General features: G+C 40.2%; 1 protein-coding gene across 4 annotated transcripts in view; it reads left to right on the forward strand.

Moving 5' to 3' along the window:
• LOC128744554 (myb-like protein I) overlaps positions 1 to 12255 on the forward strand; it is a 37913-nt gene extending 25658 nt beyond the window's left edge. For all 4 annotated transcript variants that reach the window (XM_053841638.1, XM_053841639.1, XM_053841641.1 and 1 more), the window contains 6 exons: positions 6125 to 6187; positions 6257 to 6395; positions 6470 to 7769; positions 11130 to 11863; positions 11925 to 12040; positions 12112 to 12255. In XM_053841638.1, coding sequence (XP_053697613.1) covers positions 6125 to 6187; positions 6257 to 6395; positions 6470 to 7769; positions 11130 to 11863; positions 11925 to 12040; positions 12112 to 12242 — 2483 coding nt within the window. In that variant the 3' untranslated portion in view covers positions 12243 to 12255. The remainder of the gene's footprint in view (positions 1 to 6124; positions 6188 to 6256; positions 6396 to 6469; positions 7770 to 11129; positions 11864 to 11924; positions 12041 to 12111) is intronic.
• The last annotated feature ends 1486 nt before the right edge of the window (positions 12256 to 13741 follow it).

Raw genomic sequence — 13741 nt, forward strand, 5'->3', positions numbered from 1 at the left:
AAAAACAGCACCACGGTCTCAAAGTTTCGCCACATCAATAAGTTTTTAAAGAGCTTTCAGTTTTTGCCGCATAGATAAGCTTAGAGTAAAGTAAACACGCGAAACTGGCCTTCAATGCAAACGGATTAATTTACTATCCTATTGATCCTATGCATTATTCAGTTGCTGCTGGAAATCTTTAATGAATCGGAATGTCTGGATAAAGAAAACAAACCATATTTCGGGATGTTCGTAGTCGGTGCGGTTGGCTGCGAATCAGCTGTGTTTACATTTGCAAGCTCTGCTATTTGACATATATTACTAATACTAATGCAACAATCAAATAAACGTTTAGGGTTTCAATGAATACATGAGATGTACAGTACAGTTTTTGTCGCTCTAATACAGTAACGTGCCACTTTCAGTTTCTCCTTAAAACTTCTCGATCGGTGGTTTCTACAGTAGACGGAGGAAGAGGCGCAATTTGTGTCTAAAAATAACCCTACCACATACATCGCTACCTTAACAAGGGGGTTTTGCAGTCTCCTTTTGTCCAGCGCATCTCCGGTTCAAAGATACACGGGTACCAGCGAGCCACATGCCCTGGCGGGTGTTGTGGGTTCAAATCCGGTTATAATCTTGGATTATAGCTTGGTTCGACCCATGCACCTTCCAGCATTGGACAAAAGGTAGAAGTCATAACGACTACTTGTTAAGCGTAGCTACCAATAACATCCCCTCCCCACCCCCGTCCCTCACCTTCCCGCTCTTTCCCCTTCACTCCAAAAAAATTTTCATTGCTTTCCCCCTACCGCGTCCCTCCATCAATTGTAGAACCACCGTATCAAAAAAAATATTAATATTAATACCTTTTCATGGTCAAAGACTTAAACCACGAGTTTGGTCTGGTCATTCATTACTATTTCAACCTTTATGATGTACACAAGTGATTTTTTAAAGAAATCTCTATGTCTCAATGGTTACAGGCGTTGTACTTATGAACCCCCGTCCACGTATTTTCAAAACCACCATTGCATTCAATGAAGAATTGAATCAGAATATTTTGCTCTTCTCTTTTAAACATTCACTTAAGCAATGGCACTAACAGATTATTACAAACATACATACGCCCGAAATGCAGTTTTCATTAGTGTTTGATCTATTGATCTGATATAATCCTACGTTACCCTTTCGTACAACCCTTCGGGCTGTATACTTTGTAGTTTTTAAACTTTCAGACAGTAAAATATGACCCATTAGTAAGCTTTTAGCATATTTATTTCATTCAACTTCAATGCCATAACCGTATACTCGCACCTTACGCTTAACTCCATTCATAAGGTTCTGTACAACAATTGGCTGCAGCATCTTCTGTTCGGAATCCACCTTTTTCTTCATGTCTTCCTCAGATTTGACCTCCTTGGGATGCTCCGTAGTGCCTGCTTCATAATAGCCCAGTATTTTTGGATGGGCCTTAGTTCGGGTGCCTTGGAGGGGAGGGGGGGGGTGCTTTCATGTCTTTGGATACGAGGACTCCAGGACATCCTTTGAATAGTGGCACGAATCAAGATCTGGACAGAAGATCGTAGGGCCCTCGTGTTGCTTCAACAGAGGAAGCAGACACTTTTGTAGACACTCCTTGAGGTAGATCTGCCCATTTACTGTCCTGTTTGTCGGTAAGGTCGTTTTACACCTTCAGCGAACGTGAACGTGAACAAAATTTGATGTAGGAATAACTTGCTCATCCGCACGCGTATGTTGCCCAAAGCACACTTGGATGATGGAGAAACAGATTCTGCATTAGAAAAACATATACACATTTCATATATTCTGAAATGTTACGAATTATTTAGTTTCCGAAGAAGCAATAAAATTTGACAGTGAAACCATCGCGAAATCAAATTCACCACACTTCATTGGAAGTGTAAATGCGCTTGTGAACATGAACATGAAGCAAGGTGAATACAAATGTCAATGCTGTTCACGTCGGATGTTTCATTCCGAATACCTCAAACCATTCTTGTGACGTGTTGCGAAGATTGGAAGCGAAGTGGAGATCGAAGTTTTCTCTCGAAAAGCGAAAATTTTCGTATTTTGCAGATACTGCCTTGCGTTTTTGGCAGCGGAATTATGGAGATAGCGAACGGTAGAACATCACAGTCGAAACCACAACGAACATTGAATGGATTATTAAAGATAGCTGGTTTCAGAGTGACAACTACTTGCTTTTGGTGCTAGTGGACAATTTAATGTATATTACCGCCAGAAGCAAAGCATTGTCACTGCAAAACTGGCTATCTTCAATGATCCACTGCTCAGAATTGCTGATAAATTTATCACAAAATTTAACAAATCAATCATAAAATACAAATCCGGCTTCATGTGTCGGAAAACCGGCCTTTTTACAGGATTGACCGGCCACCGGCTTTGCAAGTGAAAAATAGATCGAGCCGGCCAAAAACCGGCCACTTGGCAACCCTAGAACCGGAGTTGGCTCCCACCGGCAAAAAAAGTAAGGTGGCCAGTGGAGAGGAAAAAAACGCATCGCCGCTTTAGTAAAAGATCATTCGTGCCTGCATGGTAATGGTAATAAATACTATCGAAATGCCGTCAAAAGGAATGCACCTTGGCAAAGTATTTCACACACGCTTGAATTATCAGAAATGTTTATCCCGAATGCAGGAGAAATTACCCGGAAAGTAAATAATGTTGAGAATGAGGAAACTATTTTTATAGAATTGCTATTTATTCTAATAGATTCATATTGGAAGGTCACAAATGGTTTACAGGCGATTCCTATAAGCGCTTTTAAAATTTGCTTTCTGTTTTTAATCAAACGTAAAATTGTTGTAAGTCTTGAGCCAAAACAGTTACATCAATTAAATCCGCTGATGCGTCCATGATGTACCGATGTTTACAGCACTTTTGTCAATCAATATCAATGTCACCCTAAAAACTCACCATCGCATTCGTTCACGAGGTTGTTCACTGTGGAAAAATCGAACTGTCAAACTTCTAGTTCACGTTCATTGTTCACGTCGACTGTAAATCGACCTGTACTGTCAGTAGTCATGAACGAAAGGAAGATCGCTTGCCAAATCATGCATTTGTTGGCTAAGTTTGAAAGTTTCTGCTTCCTTACTTTCTCCGTGTTACTTGTGAATTTTAAGTTAAATTTAGTAAATTTTAAGTTGTCAGAGTCCAGAGCCACTCAGCGGTGCATGGCGATGGAGGATGGATAGTTATGGTGCGAGTGACAACCCCGGCTAAACTGAAACTCACCACAGATTTGCGGTATGCTCATAGGGAACAAAGAAATGCGAATCTTCAATCGATGCAACACCTGAAGAAGAATTATTACAGGCTTTTGGCTAAAAAGCTCTATACGAAAGTGAACCTTAAACCATGATTAGCAAATCGACAAACAACTAACTCGTTCCTTCCCATACACTTTTCAGTTTAGTCTTAATTACTAGTTTTATATTCCGTCTATCTACTTATCAGACTGGTGTTACGGATGGCTAATTTTGTACAGCCTGTTTCAGGGCCGCGAAGCGTTGAATTTTCAGCAAATGCCGATACTAACGCTCGCTTGGTAGCAATGGTTTCAAGTACGATTGTTTGCAGCAAACGCCGATCCTCAATCCGTTGACAGCTCTCCCGGAGAGCGATGCTTTTACTAGACATCTAATTTAGTAAAAACTTTCCCCTGTGAGTGACCTCTCCGTCCAAAAGACTTGGCCCAGCAAACAATTTGGTTTGTATATCTAGGTTGCAACTGAGAGATACGAAATCATATCCGCACGAAAAAGTTACGCCAGTTTCACGCCACATAAAAACATATAAGTACCAAAGTGGAGGCAATATACGTACAAAAATTTTGACAATCATTTGTAATTCTATCTTGCATTCTATACAACAGTTTCTGGAACACGCAACCTCATACTCCTCAATATGCAATCAAGATATAACTAAATGTTACAATCAACTATACTGCTATATAATGCACAGTCATAAGTTGTATATGACGACACGCACGACTAGAAAACAATTTATTGTACACTTCGCTTTGACATACTCTAATCATTATGCAATTCCAATGTGAAACTAACATGCATACGACTTAATGAGGACTTTCTATTACGATCTTGTGTTATCTGGGGGGGAGCTATCACTCCTTCTGTCAAAGTTTGCTCAGAGGTGGACTTAAGATGTAGGAATAAAACTGTGCTACTCTGGACAACATTATAATTTTGGCGAAGCTGAAATATTTATTGTAACCAACGGTTACATCCGGAACATTAAACTTGTGTTACGCGATGGTGAACAGTAGGCCCGGAAGCTGTCAGTAGTCCGTCTTAACGTGTACAGATTCCGGGCCCGTCACTTTCACACCGTATTTTGCCGTTTATCACGATTTTGAGCCTTCTGCACTTTGTACGTATGCAGTCTCTCCCGGTCCTTGGTGCTCTGAATGAATGACTTTGACAGATTCAACTTTTTGGCCACATTCCTGACAAAAGCCTTGGGATTCCGCAAAATCAATTCGCGACGTTGCTTGTCGCGTGACGCCATTTTTTCCAATTTTCGAAAAACTGACAGTGATAAAAATACAATGTAAATAACATTCTAAATTACTTCTACCTAAATTGTCAAGAGAAAATATCCAATGGGTAATTTTCTATAGCGTATTTCCGTGATGCAATTTGATGTGGGACACCCTTTATCCTAGTTTTCTCCACATGAAAAGTTGCAAAAATCCATATCTTCGGTTCCACTGAGAAAAAATTGATCTTTTCTGCCACACGTTATGTTTCTGTGGAATCTGATTACAATTACAGAGTTTTTGTTTACGCCACATATTTGCACCTGTTTGTTTTATGAAGTTTTACCCAAATAAAAATCATACTACCCTAAGTTTTGTGATGTTAACTAGGAAAATGAGAATAGAATGACTGTTTTCCCGCAATCAATGCCCGATGCCTTGCTATCGGAATCCACATGCAAATAGTTTTCTTATGGTGAAAAAAAATTGCTTTCATCCAATACACCTTTGCATTCCGAAAAAAGTAGGGTAAAATGCACTTCATTTGGTCAAAATTGCTAAAAACACTCGCGTGGTATGAGCAAGGACCACACCGTTGGAATCCCTATAAAACTTTCTTTTGATATCGAAATATTGAATGCAGCAAAATTTCGTCATAGGATCTTTTTGTCGAAACTTTTTGTCTCCACTGCAACTGATATCCTAGGCTTACTCAAACCTAGGGACTATGTCTTAGTCAAATCCTCAAGAATGACAGTGAGTAAGGATAGTGTATATTTGGACGTTGAATCGCTCCAAGTATTTTTGCGGAAAAAAATCACTTTCGAGGATACATATTTTTTACTATATAATTGATTGCTTCGAAAATCGAGGAAATATTTTTTCCAATAAATTATTTTTGATGCAAGCCAATAAGAGAAACATGACAGTCGGGTCAAGAACCGATAAAACGCTCAATTGTTTAAAATTTTGGGTAATTCATGCAGATACAGACCTTGCGGGGCATGGTTTTCTGGGTACTGCTTTATTCTGGCGAAATTTGATAACATTTCATTCCATTAAAACGCCACTACATGCCACAGTGCTGCTGAATAATGGTTGTTATGCGAAATAGATTTGGTGTTCAACTAATTTAGAATCTAAACCGTATTTTGCTTGATTATGTGACTTAAATTACGTTGTCAACTGAATTACATCATCAGATCACATACATCATATGATCTTATGCCTCTTAAGTTTATTACTCTGGAGAACTGTGTATAATATATGCGTATTCAAGATCAGGTCAATGGCAAAAATGTTCTCAAGATGAAGCACGGTCAAATGCAGCCCCTCAATAAAGTTTTTCATCCAGCTCTTTTTAAAAGCCAAGTTTCATGCAATACAGGATTACTCCTTAGCATTCAGCACTTGTACGCTGGAAACACCTGAGATAACAAATGAAAATTCTAACATCAAATATACATAGGAATGAAATTGATTCAAATGCACTGAAAGTGGGCTATCAAATCATATCACAATTAAATAACGATCGTCAGCACAAAAATTTATAACCTGAATTAAACAAATATTTAACTTAACTTTTTCTTCTATTTTCAGTATGCAAAGAATGGCTGGTCCGGGAGGATAGTGCCTTAGCGTATCAACTCCAAAACAAAGAGAGTATGTCAAATTCAAAATTTAGCTGTTCATTCGACATTCCTTTTAATTTAATTTTGTTTATCCAACCAGTTTCCGAACACTACAAAGGAAACAAACATCGGAACCAAATCGTTCGCCAGGATTTCCCAACTGCTCTATCGGAACAAATCCGGGAAAAGGAAGACGCCGAACGCCAGGCTGCATTGTATCACCAGATGATCAATGAGCAGTAAGTTTAGTGTATTCTCATGAATCAAATTCGTTAGAAAGTTTTCATCAACCTACGATTGGTTGTCGTTGCAGAGAAGAAATGGATGCCAAAGTTGCACGCGACATTGCCGACCAGCTAAGACGTGAAACCGAACTGAAACGCAGACTCGAAGCGGAAAAAGGAGAAATGTTGGCACGAAAACTGCAAGAACAGGTAGCGATCGGCAACCGAAAGCACCATCGGCCCCCCGTTGAACCCGATCTCGCTTTCCCATTGCCGCCGAGAAATCACCCGAAACCTGTCCAGCAGCAAGTACCGGTTAGGCCGCCATCGCTACATCACGCTTCCCCGTACATTGCTCATTCACCTCCGGAGATGAGTTCCGCCATGGAACCACCAGATCTGCATTATGCTTCACTAGAACTGAATTCTCCGAAGCGACCACCTCCGCAGCCAATATTTCAGAATGGGAAAAATGCTTCCGCCAACATATACCAAGAAATTGCCCACAATCCAACGCCAAATTATCAATCGAGGTACGATCAAGATGAGGAAGGCTATACAAACATAAACCTTCACTCCCATACACCCGAAAAGAAGCAGCCTGCCTTCCCCAATGCTAGAAGCGGTTCGACTTCCGTCGACATCGTAGACAGCATTAGGCGCTACGATCTACCGTACGAAAGCGACTTCAGCTACCAACTTCCGCCAGCTCCATCGCTCAACGACTTTACCGGCCACAGTCAGCGGTACAACGTCATGCGATCCCACAACACAAAATCCGATGGTGCCTACAACAAGTTCAATAACAACAACAACAACAACAATGTCTGCCCCGAAGATGATTTTCGAAACAATTCAACCGCTTTCAACAAAATCTCCCCGGAGAAGATCGTTGCTCCTCCAACGCTGGTTGGTGCCTACGGAGGAGCAACCAGTAAACAACCATCGCGTGCTTCCGTCAACTACAACGTCTACGACGATGACGATATCGAAGAGGCGCTCGCTCAACCACTGCCATCGAACCACACACCGCAGCTCAACCAGATTGGCCTTCCAACGAATCTGGACATGGGTGCAAGCTCCAGCTCGCGGTACTCAAACAACAACGCCAGCAGCTTGAGTCACGGTTCGCACCAGCATCATCAACACGTCCACCACCAAAATCCTCACCTGTACCAAAATCATCATCCCCATCATAACATCCAGCAGCAGCAACAGCAAACTCAACAGCAGCAAGCCGTTCCACAGCAAAGTCAACCGTCGCCGGCGCATTCCAAGAGTGGAAGCTACGACAAAGCGGATCGGATTCGAGCACTGAAAGATTTGGGACTGCCACCGGATGAAATCCAGGAAATCGATAAACGGCTCGAACAGGAACTGAAGGATGAGGTAAGTGACGCGAAAACGAGACTGCAAACATTCGCTGGATGGTTGTTAGCTGCATGCATGCATTACCGTGTTTATGTTCCGATTTCAGCATTGTGCTTTAGTTGTGATTCGAGCGGTTCGAGCGAGTCCGCATCTAGTGTCATGTGTCCTTTTAGAAAATCATGACTAGAGGCAGACTCGTTCAGACCGGGCGATCATGCCCTTCAGTTTTGTTTGGTTTAGTGAAATTTTGTGTTGCTGCAATTGTTTTTGATGGTTTTGTGCACTTTTACGTTGATTGTAGAATAACATTTTTTATAACTGTAAAATTCTTCGGAAGTAGACTGAAACTGCGCTATTTTATTATGTTGCTGAACAGAGTTTTGTTGTAAATAGCTGAGATTGGTTATTTTAACTCTATTTCTAGCAAATTAGTTCCGCATTGAATTTCACTTCATTTTTTTGGACAGATATAATGACACATTCCAGCGTTACGGAACACAAGCAGCACCCATTGTTACCGTGTGAATCGCCTGCTGTTTCACCAACTTTTTAGCAAATACCGTGTAAAATAGTTGTTTAAAGATTACTTTATCTTCCACTAGAATACCAGGGATTTGATGAAAAAACAGGAACCGATCCGCATAGAAGGGATAGTGTCCCGTAACACTGGAATGTGTTTAATGCAAACTTTTTAGAATGTCTCTTTCTGATGTCTGCGCTTGAAAAACATCAAAAAACGTATTGAGAATTATAGTTGTACAACATTTCAAAGGAGCCATATAAAATATATCTCTTTTAATTTAACTATGACTCAGTCGAGAGCATATCAGATTCTTCATTTGCTGCTCTGTTTCAATTAATATTTGTGTTTAATGTTCAAGTAAAATTCAAACTTAGCTAGCACGGTTAGTATAACATTTTAATTGGCTGGGCTTCCAGAACTCCCAACCTTCCAAACACCTGTTTCTATTATCTATGGCCAATAACCATAGCCAAAATCCATGGCTAAAATCCATGGTCCAAATTCCTAGGCCCAAAATCCATGGCCCTGATTTCATGGCCCAAAATCTATTGCGGAACATCTATTGCCTAAAATTCATGATCAAAAATTCATCGCCCAAAATCCTTAGTCCAAAATCCATCACAACATCCATTAACAAAATTCCAAAGTCCATGACCAAAAATCCGTCCAAATACCATGGTCAAAATTTAATCTCAAAATCCATGGCATCTATGATCAAAATCCAAGCCTAAAATCCATGGCTCTAACCCATGGCCAAAATTCACGTCCCAAATCCACGACAAAGCCACCGCAAAAAGTCATAGACAAAATCCATGGCCAAAGTCCATAGCCAAAAATCTATGGCCCAAACTCCATGGTCCAAAATTCATGACCTAAATCCATGGCATTGGCCAAAACTTTATGGCCACAGCAAAAATTCATGTCCAAAATAGATAGCCAAAGTCCACGGCAAAAATCCATGGTCAAAATCCATAGCCAAAATTCATGGTCAACATTCATGGCCAAAATCAACGACCAAAAATCCTTCGCCAAAATTCCTTGGTATCCATGGCCAAAATCCAGGCATATATATTCCATGGCATCTGCGGCCCAAAATCCATGACCAAATTCATCCAAGGCCTAAGTCCACGGCCAAAATCCATGGCCACAATCTAAGTCCAAAGTCCATTACCAAAATCCATGACTATTATGAATGAATATGAATATATGGTACTACCACCATCCTTTCATATCAATGAGCCTATCATGTCAAAACGAGTTGTACGTATTCAACGATTGGTCATGCTTTCCAACTCTTGTATGAAGGGCCAAAAGGGAATTGATCGATAAGCAACATCACTTACACGTACCAGGGATTTAGAGAATCTCCTTCCAAGGGCTAAGTCGCCTGAGTCAATCGCTGAATAAACCGTCTTGATGCAGAATAACTCCAGCAGGAGGTGGGGAGAAAAGCCCGTTCATTATCCACGATGTGTCGTTAATCGGGCCAAGATTAACCCTAGAAAGTTGACTGTTTCACTCTCCCTAGGCCCACCGCTTCAAACAAGTGCTCTGATGGTCCCTCCCTCTTCCCGATTCTAGTTTATTTATGAAATGTGGTATATATGGGCAAAAATAGAACAATCTCACCAGCAGTCCTTCTAATAGAATAGAGTTGCGTCCTTTGAGTTTCCATAAGTGCTTCTAATAATTAATTGATTTTTTTCTTCTGGTATTCATGTGTAGTATTAACAGTCGTATTGGTCAAAGTTTTCACTATATAGCAGAAGATGCTTCATAAGCTAAAACGAAAAAAATAATTAGAATAACTTATATTATGCTTACCTCTTAGCAAGGTCGGCTCCGCCGTCTGCCTAAAATCGCGGTTAGGAGATCAGGCAGCCGGGAACCACCCAGCATCGCACCTCCTAGCTTGGCTACTCAATAGAGCATTACCGGGTATGGCCACGTGGAGGCGCTAGGTAGGGGCTTGGGATAGCTAGAGCTATATTAAACGCTCCTCATTTCATACCCCAAAATCTATGGCCAAAACCCATGACCCAAACTTCGTGGTCCAATCTCGAGGGCCCAAAATAAATGGTCAAAAATCCGCCCAAATACTATGACCCAAAATCTATGTTCAAAATTCAATCCCAAGATCCATGGAATCCATGGTCAAAATACATTCCTAAAATTCATGACCAAAGTCCCTGGCAACACCACGGTCAATATTCATAGTCAGAGTCCATGGCCAAAGTCTATGGCCAAAGTCCATGACCAAAAACCATGGCCCAAAATCTATGGCCCAGACTCCATGGTCCAAACTCTATGGTCCAAAATCCATGGCCTAAAATTTGTGGCCAAAATCCATGACCGAAATTGATAGCCAAAATCCACGGCCAAAGTCTATGATCAAAATTCATAGCCAAAATCTAAATCTAAGCCTAAAATCCATGGTCAAATTTATAGTCAAAATCCATGGCCAAAATCCATAGGCAAAATCCATGGCCAAAACCCATGGCCGAAGCTTATGATTATAATTTAAGTTCAAAATCCATAACCAAAAACGAAATTCAAATCCATGGCATCAATGCAAGTCCAAAATCCATCCTAAATAGTAAAATGCGACGAATTTACGAGGATTCAATCTCTCAGTAGAACACTGGTGTAACAAACCAAGCTTGACTGGGAAAGAGTTAATAGAAGAGAGAGAGAGAGTAAGAGTTAATACGATCGGATTCGATGTAAGATATTCACGGGGTGTTAAGCTTGGTTTTTTTTTCAGAGAAGAGATTCGATGATTGAATGTAGTTTTTGATTTAAATGAATTACAGTACGTCCAAAACATCAAATTTAATTATTGTCTTCCATATTAGGAACTAGCGCGTAAACTGCAAGAGCAGGAAGCGGACGAGCTGGATCAGGAAGTCATCGATCGACGTGTTGCAATGGAAGCTCAAGACAAAGAGCTAGCCAAAATGCTTCAGGAACGAGAACGCGCCAAAGCCAAAAGGGCTCGGGAAAAGGCCCGACTCAAAAAGGAAATGCAACGGCAACAGCAGCAGCAACAGCAACTGCAAGATTCCGAATCTCACGAACTTGGCACCGGAAGTGAAGGCCATTTATCGCCCCATCAAGGTGACGGAGAACCTGCTTCGTTGGAAGCAGCTGGTGGCGATCCGGATGGAGATTCTTACTCCAATCCAATAGATGTACTGCAACAATCTCACAGTCCGGGTGGAGTCCCTAGCGATTCAGCTGGTGGAAATAGCAAACGATACTTCGGAGCTCCTGCACATTCCCCTGAACACGCAGCAGGTCAACACCGGACCCAAGGCAGCATCTCGTCTCACGGATCTGGCTCCGGGAATAACTACCTGCAATCGCAATCTTCTCCAAACGAAGACAGTTATTCTAATCCAATCGACATGATTAGGCACCAAAAGTCTGCCCCGAACTTGAAACTTTCGGCGAATGTGCAGAGGCTAGTTGAAAACGGTCGCAAGGAAGACGACATTTACGTTCTACCTGTTTCCGAAAGAGAGGAAAGCCGAAGTCCCAAGAGGCCAAATCATCTAGAAATCAGGGGAGCACGTGCTGGGGTTACAAGGTAATTTTCAACCAAGATCAAACAACCAACAGTAGTTCATATCGTCTGTATCTTCCATTAGAAGTCAATATACAGAAGACAACATTGCTGCCCGTATCGATCCAACGTACAACTCCTCAGGTGCTAGCCCACTGAACACCAATTCGCTGACTGCATCAACGCTCTCTTCACCTCCCGGTGGGTTATTTGTTTCACAAAAAATCCTAAACAATTGTTTAACCGACCGATATTCTTCCACTTTGTTGCAGATATTCTCGAATTTTCCGATCCCGGATCATCTAGTCCAGTGCCACCGTACATGCCGATACAGGGAACGAGAAGAAACAACTCAGCCGACAATAAGAAACGAAAATCAAAAGAACGTTGTGCTCAACAGTGAATCACAAACGAAAGCATGAGCAATACTTTTCCACTTGTTACTTATATATTTACTAGTTATTCCCCTTTATCAACAGAAAAACAAACAACAATATAATTAATGCAAACTATCATTATGAATACCTGATTGATATGTACTGTCTATGGGACAATAACCCAAAAAGGATTAAGGAAACGTGAATATCCTCGATATTGATTTATTGCAAATGAGGAGGAAAGCAAAACACGAACACAAACTGAACAAAAGCCTGAGCAGATTTTTTTCGTTTACGCAAGAAGCTTCGTGTCACTACGCGAACGAGTTCCTCAAAGCGGAAAACTAGGCTAAAATCTGGTCGAAACGGTAGCTTATTTATTATTTACAGAGCAGCTATTATCTATACTGTTTTGCGAAGGCGTCTGATTTTATTTTTGTATTTAAATATTTAATGGAATCATCATTGTAATATAATTGCATTTTATTTATGGGCTTGACTTTTATTCGAAGATGACACTATTACACTGAGGCTTTTGAAAATTGGCGCACCAAGCTGTCTAGCAATCATTTAGCTATTGAACCCTCTCGAATATCTCGGATATTTATTTAATGTTATTATTTAATGGATGTATTGATTTTTCTGCCAACGATGAGCCAACTTATCGTATTTTATTTTGTCAAAAAACGTCGATTATAATAAGCAAACAACAATATAACAATGGCTATTTATCCCGTACCCTAATTCGATACATTGAATCCTTGCTTACTGGAAATGTCGAAATTGACCCCAACAAACATTTTGGTTTAAGAATAGCTTATTCAACCATTATATAACTAAAACCCGTGGAACAGGCTCTTTATACACTATTATGCAGCAAAAATGTTGCTTGGGATGCCAGAGAATATTTTCTTGCTTAAAATGTTTGATCTGTTCACCTCCTTCGTTTCTAATTCTCTTAAATTAACTATTTAAACTGATAATTTGTTATAAATGTGTTATAATTGATAATTTGTTATAATTGTGTTATGATTGTATGCGAGAGTTTATAACAAGATGGTAACTTACCATTGCTGGTAACTAAGCTGAGAGTTGGTATAGTTTTGCTCGGTTAAAAACTTTTCTATTGTTAGATCGGTCAAAATCTCTCAAAATTTATCAAAATTTGCTTTAGGAGAATAGATTTTCAGTAAAATATCATTCAATCAAATATTTTAACATTTCTTTTTAACCTATTCTCTCGGCATATACAGTCAATACACAACCATGGATCACACAAAGTTATTGATCATTTTAAGCTTTAAGGTGAAATTAGTCGTCATCGATTCTTCAAGTTTCAAAAGCAGTTTTTCTTGTTAGAAACAAAAATTTTGTTCATGAAAATATATTCGCTGTACTCAGATTGGCAAGAAGAATGCAGTGAATACATTTCTATAAACAGAATCTCGCATTTGGGCCACTAAAACTGCTTCTGAAATTGGGCAAACCGATAAAAATTTAATGACTGCTAGGGTAACCAACCTAT

This window comes from Sabethes cyaneus, chromosome 3 (assembly GCF_943734655.1).
Source record: "Sabethes cyaneus chromosome 3, idSabCyanKW18_F2, whole genome shotgun sequence".
Classification (NCBI taxonomy): domain Eukaryota; kingdom Metazoa; phylum Arthropoda; class Insecta; order Diptera; family Culicidae; genus Sabethes; species Sabethes cyaneus.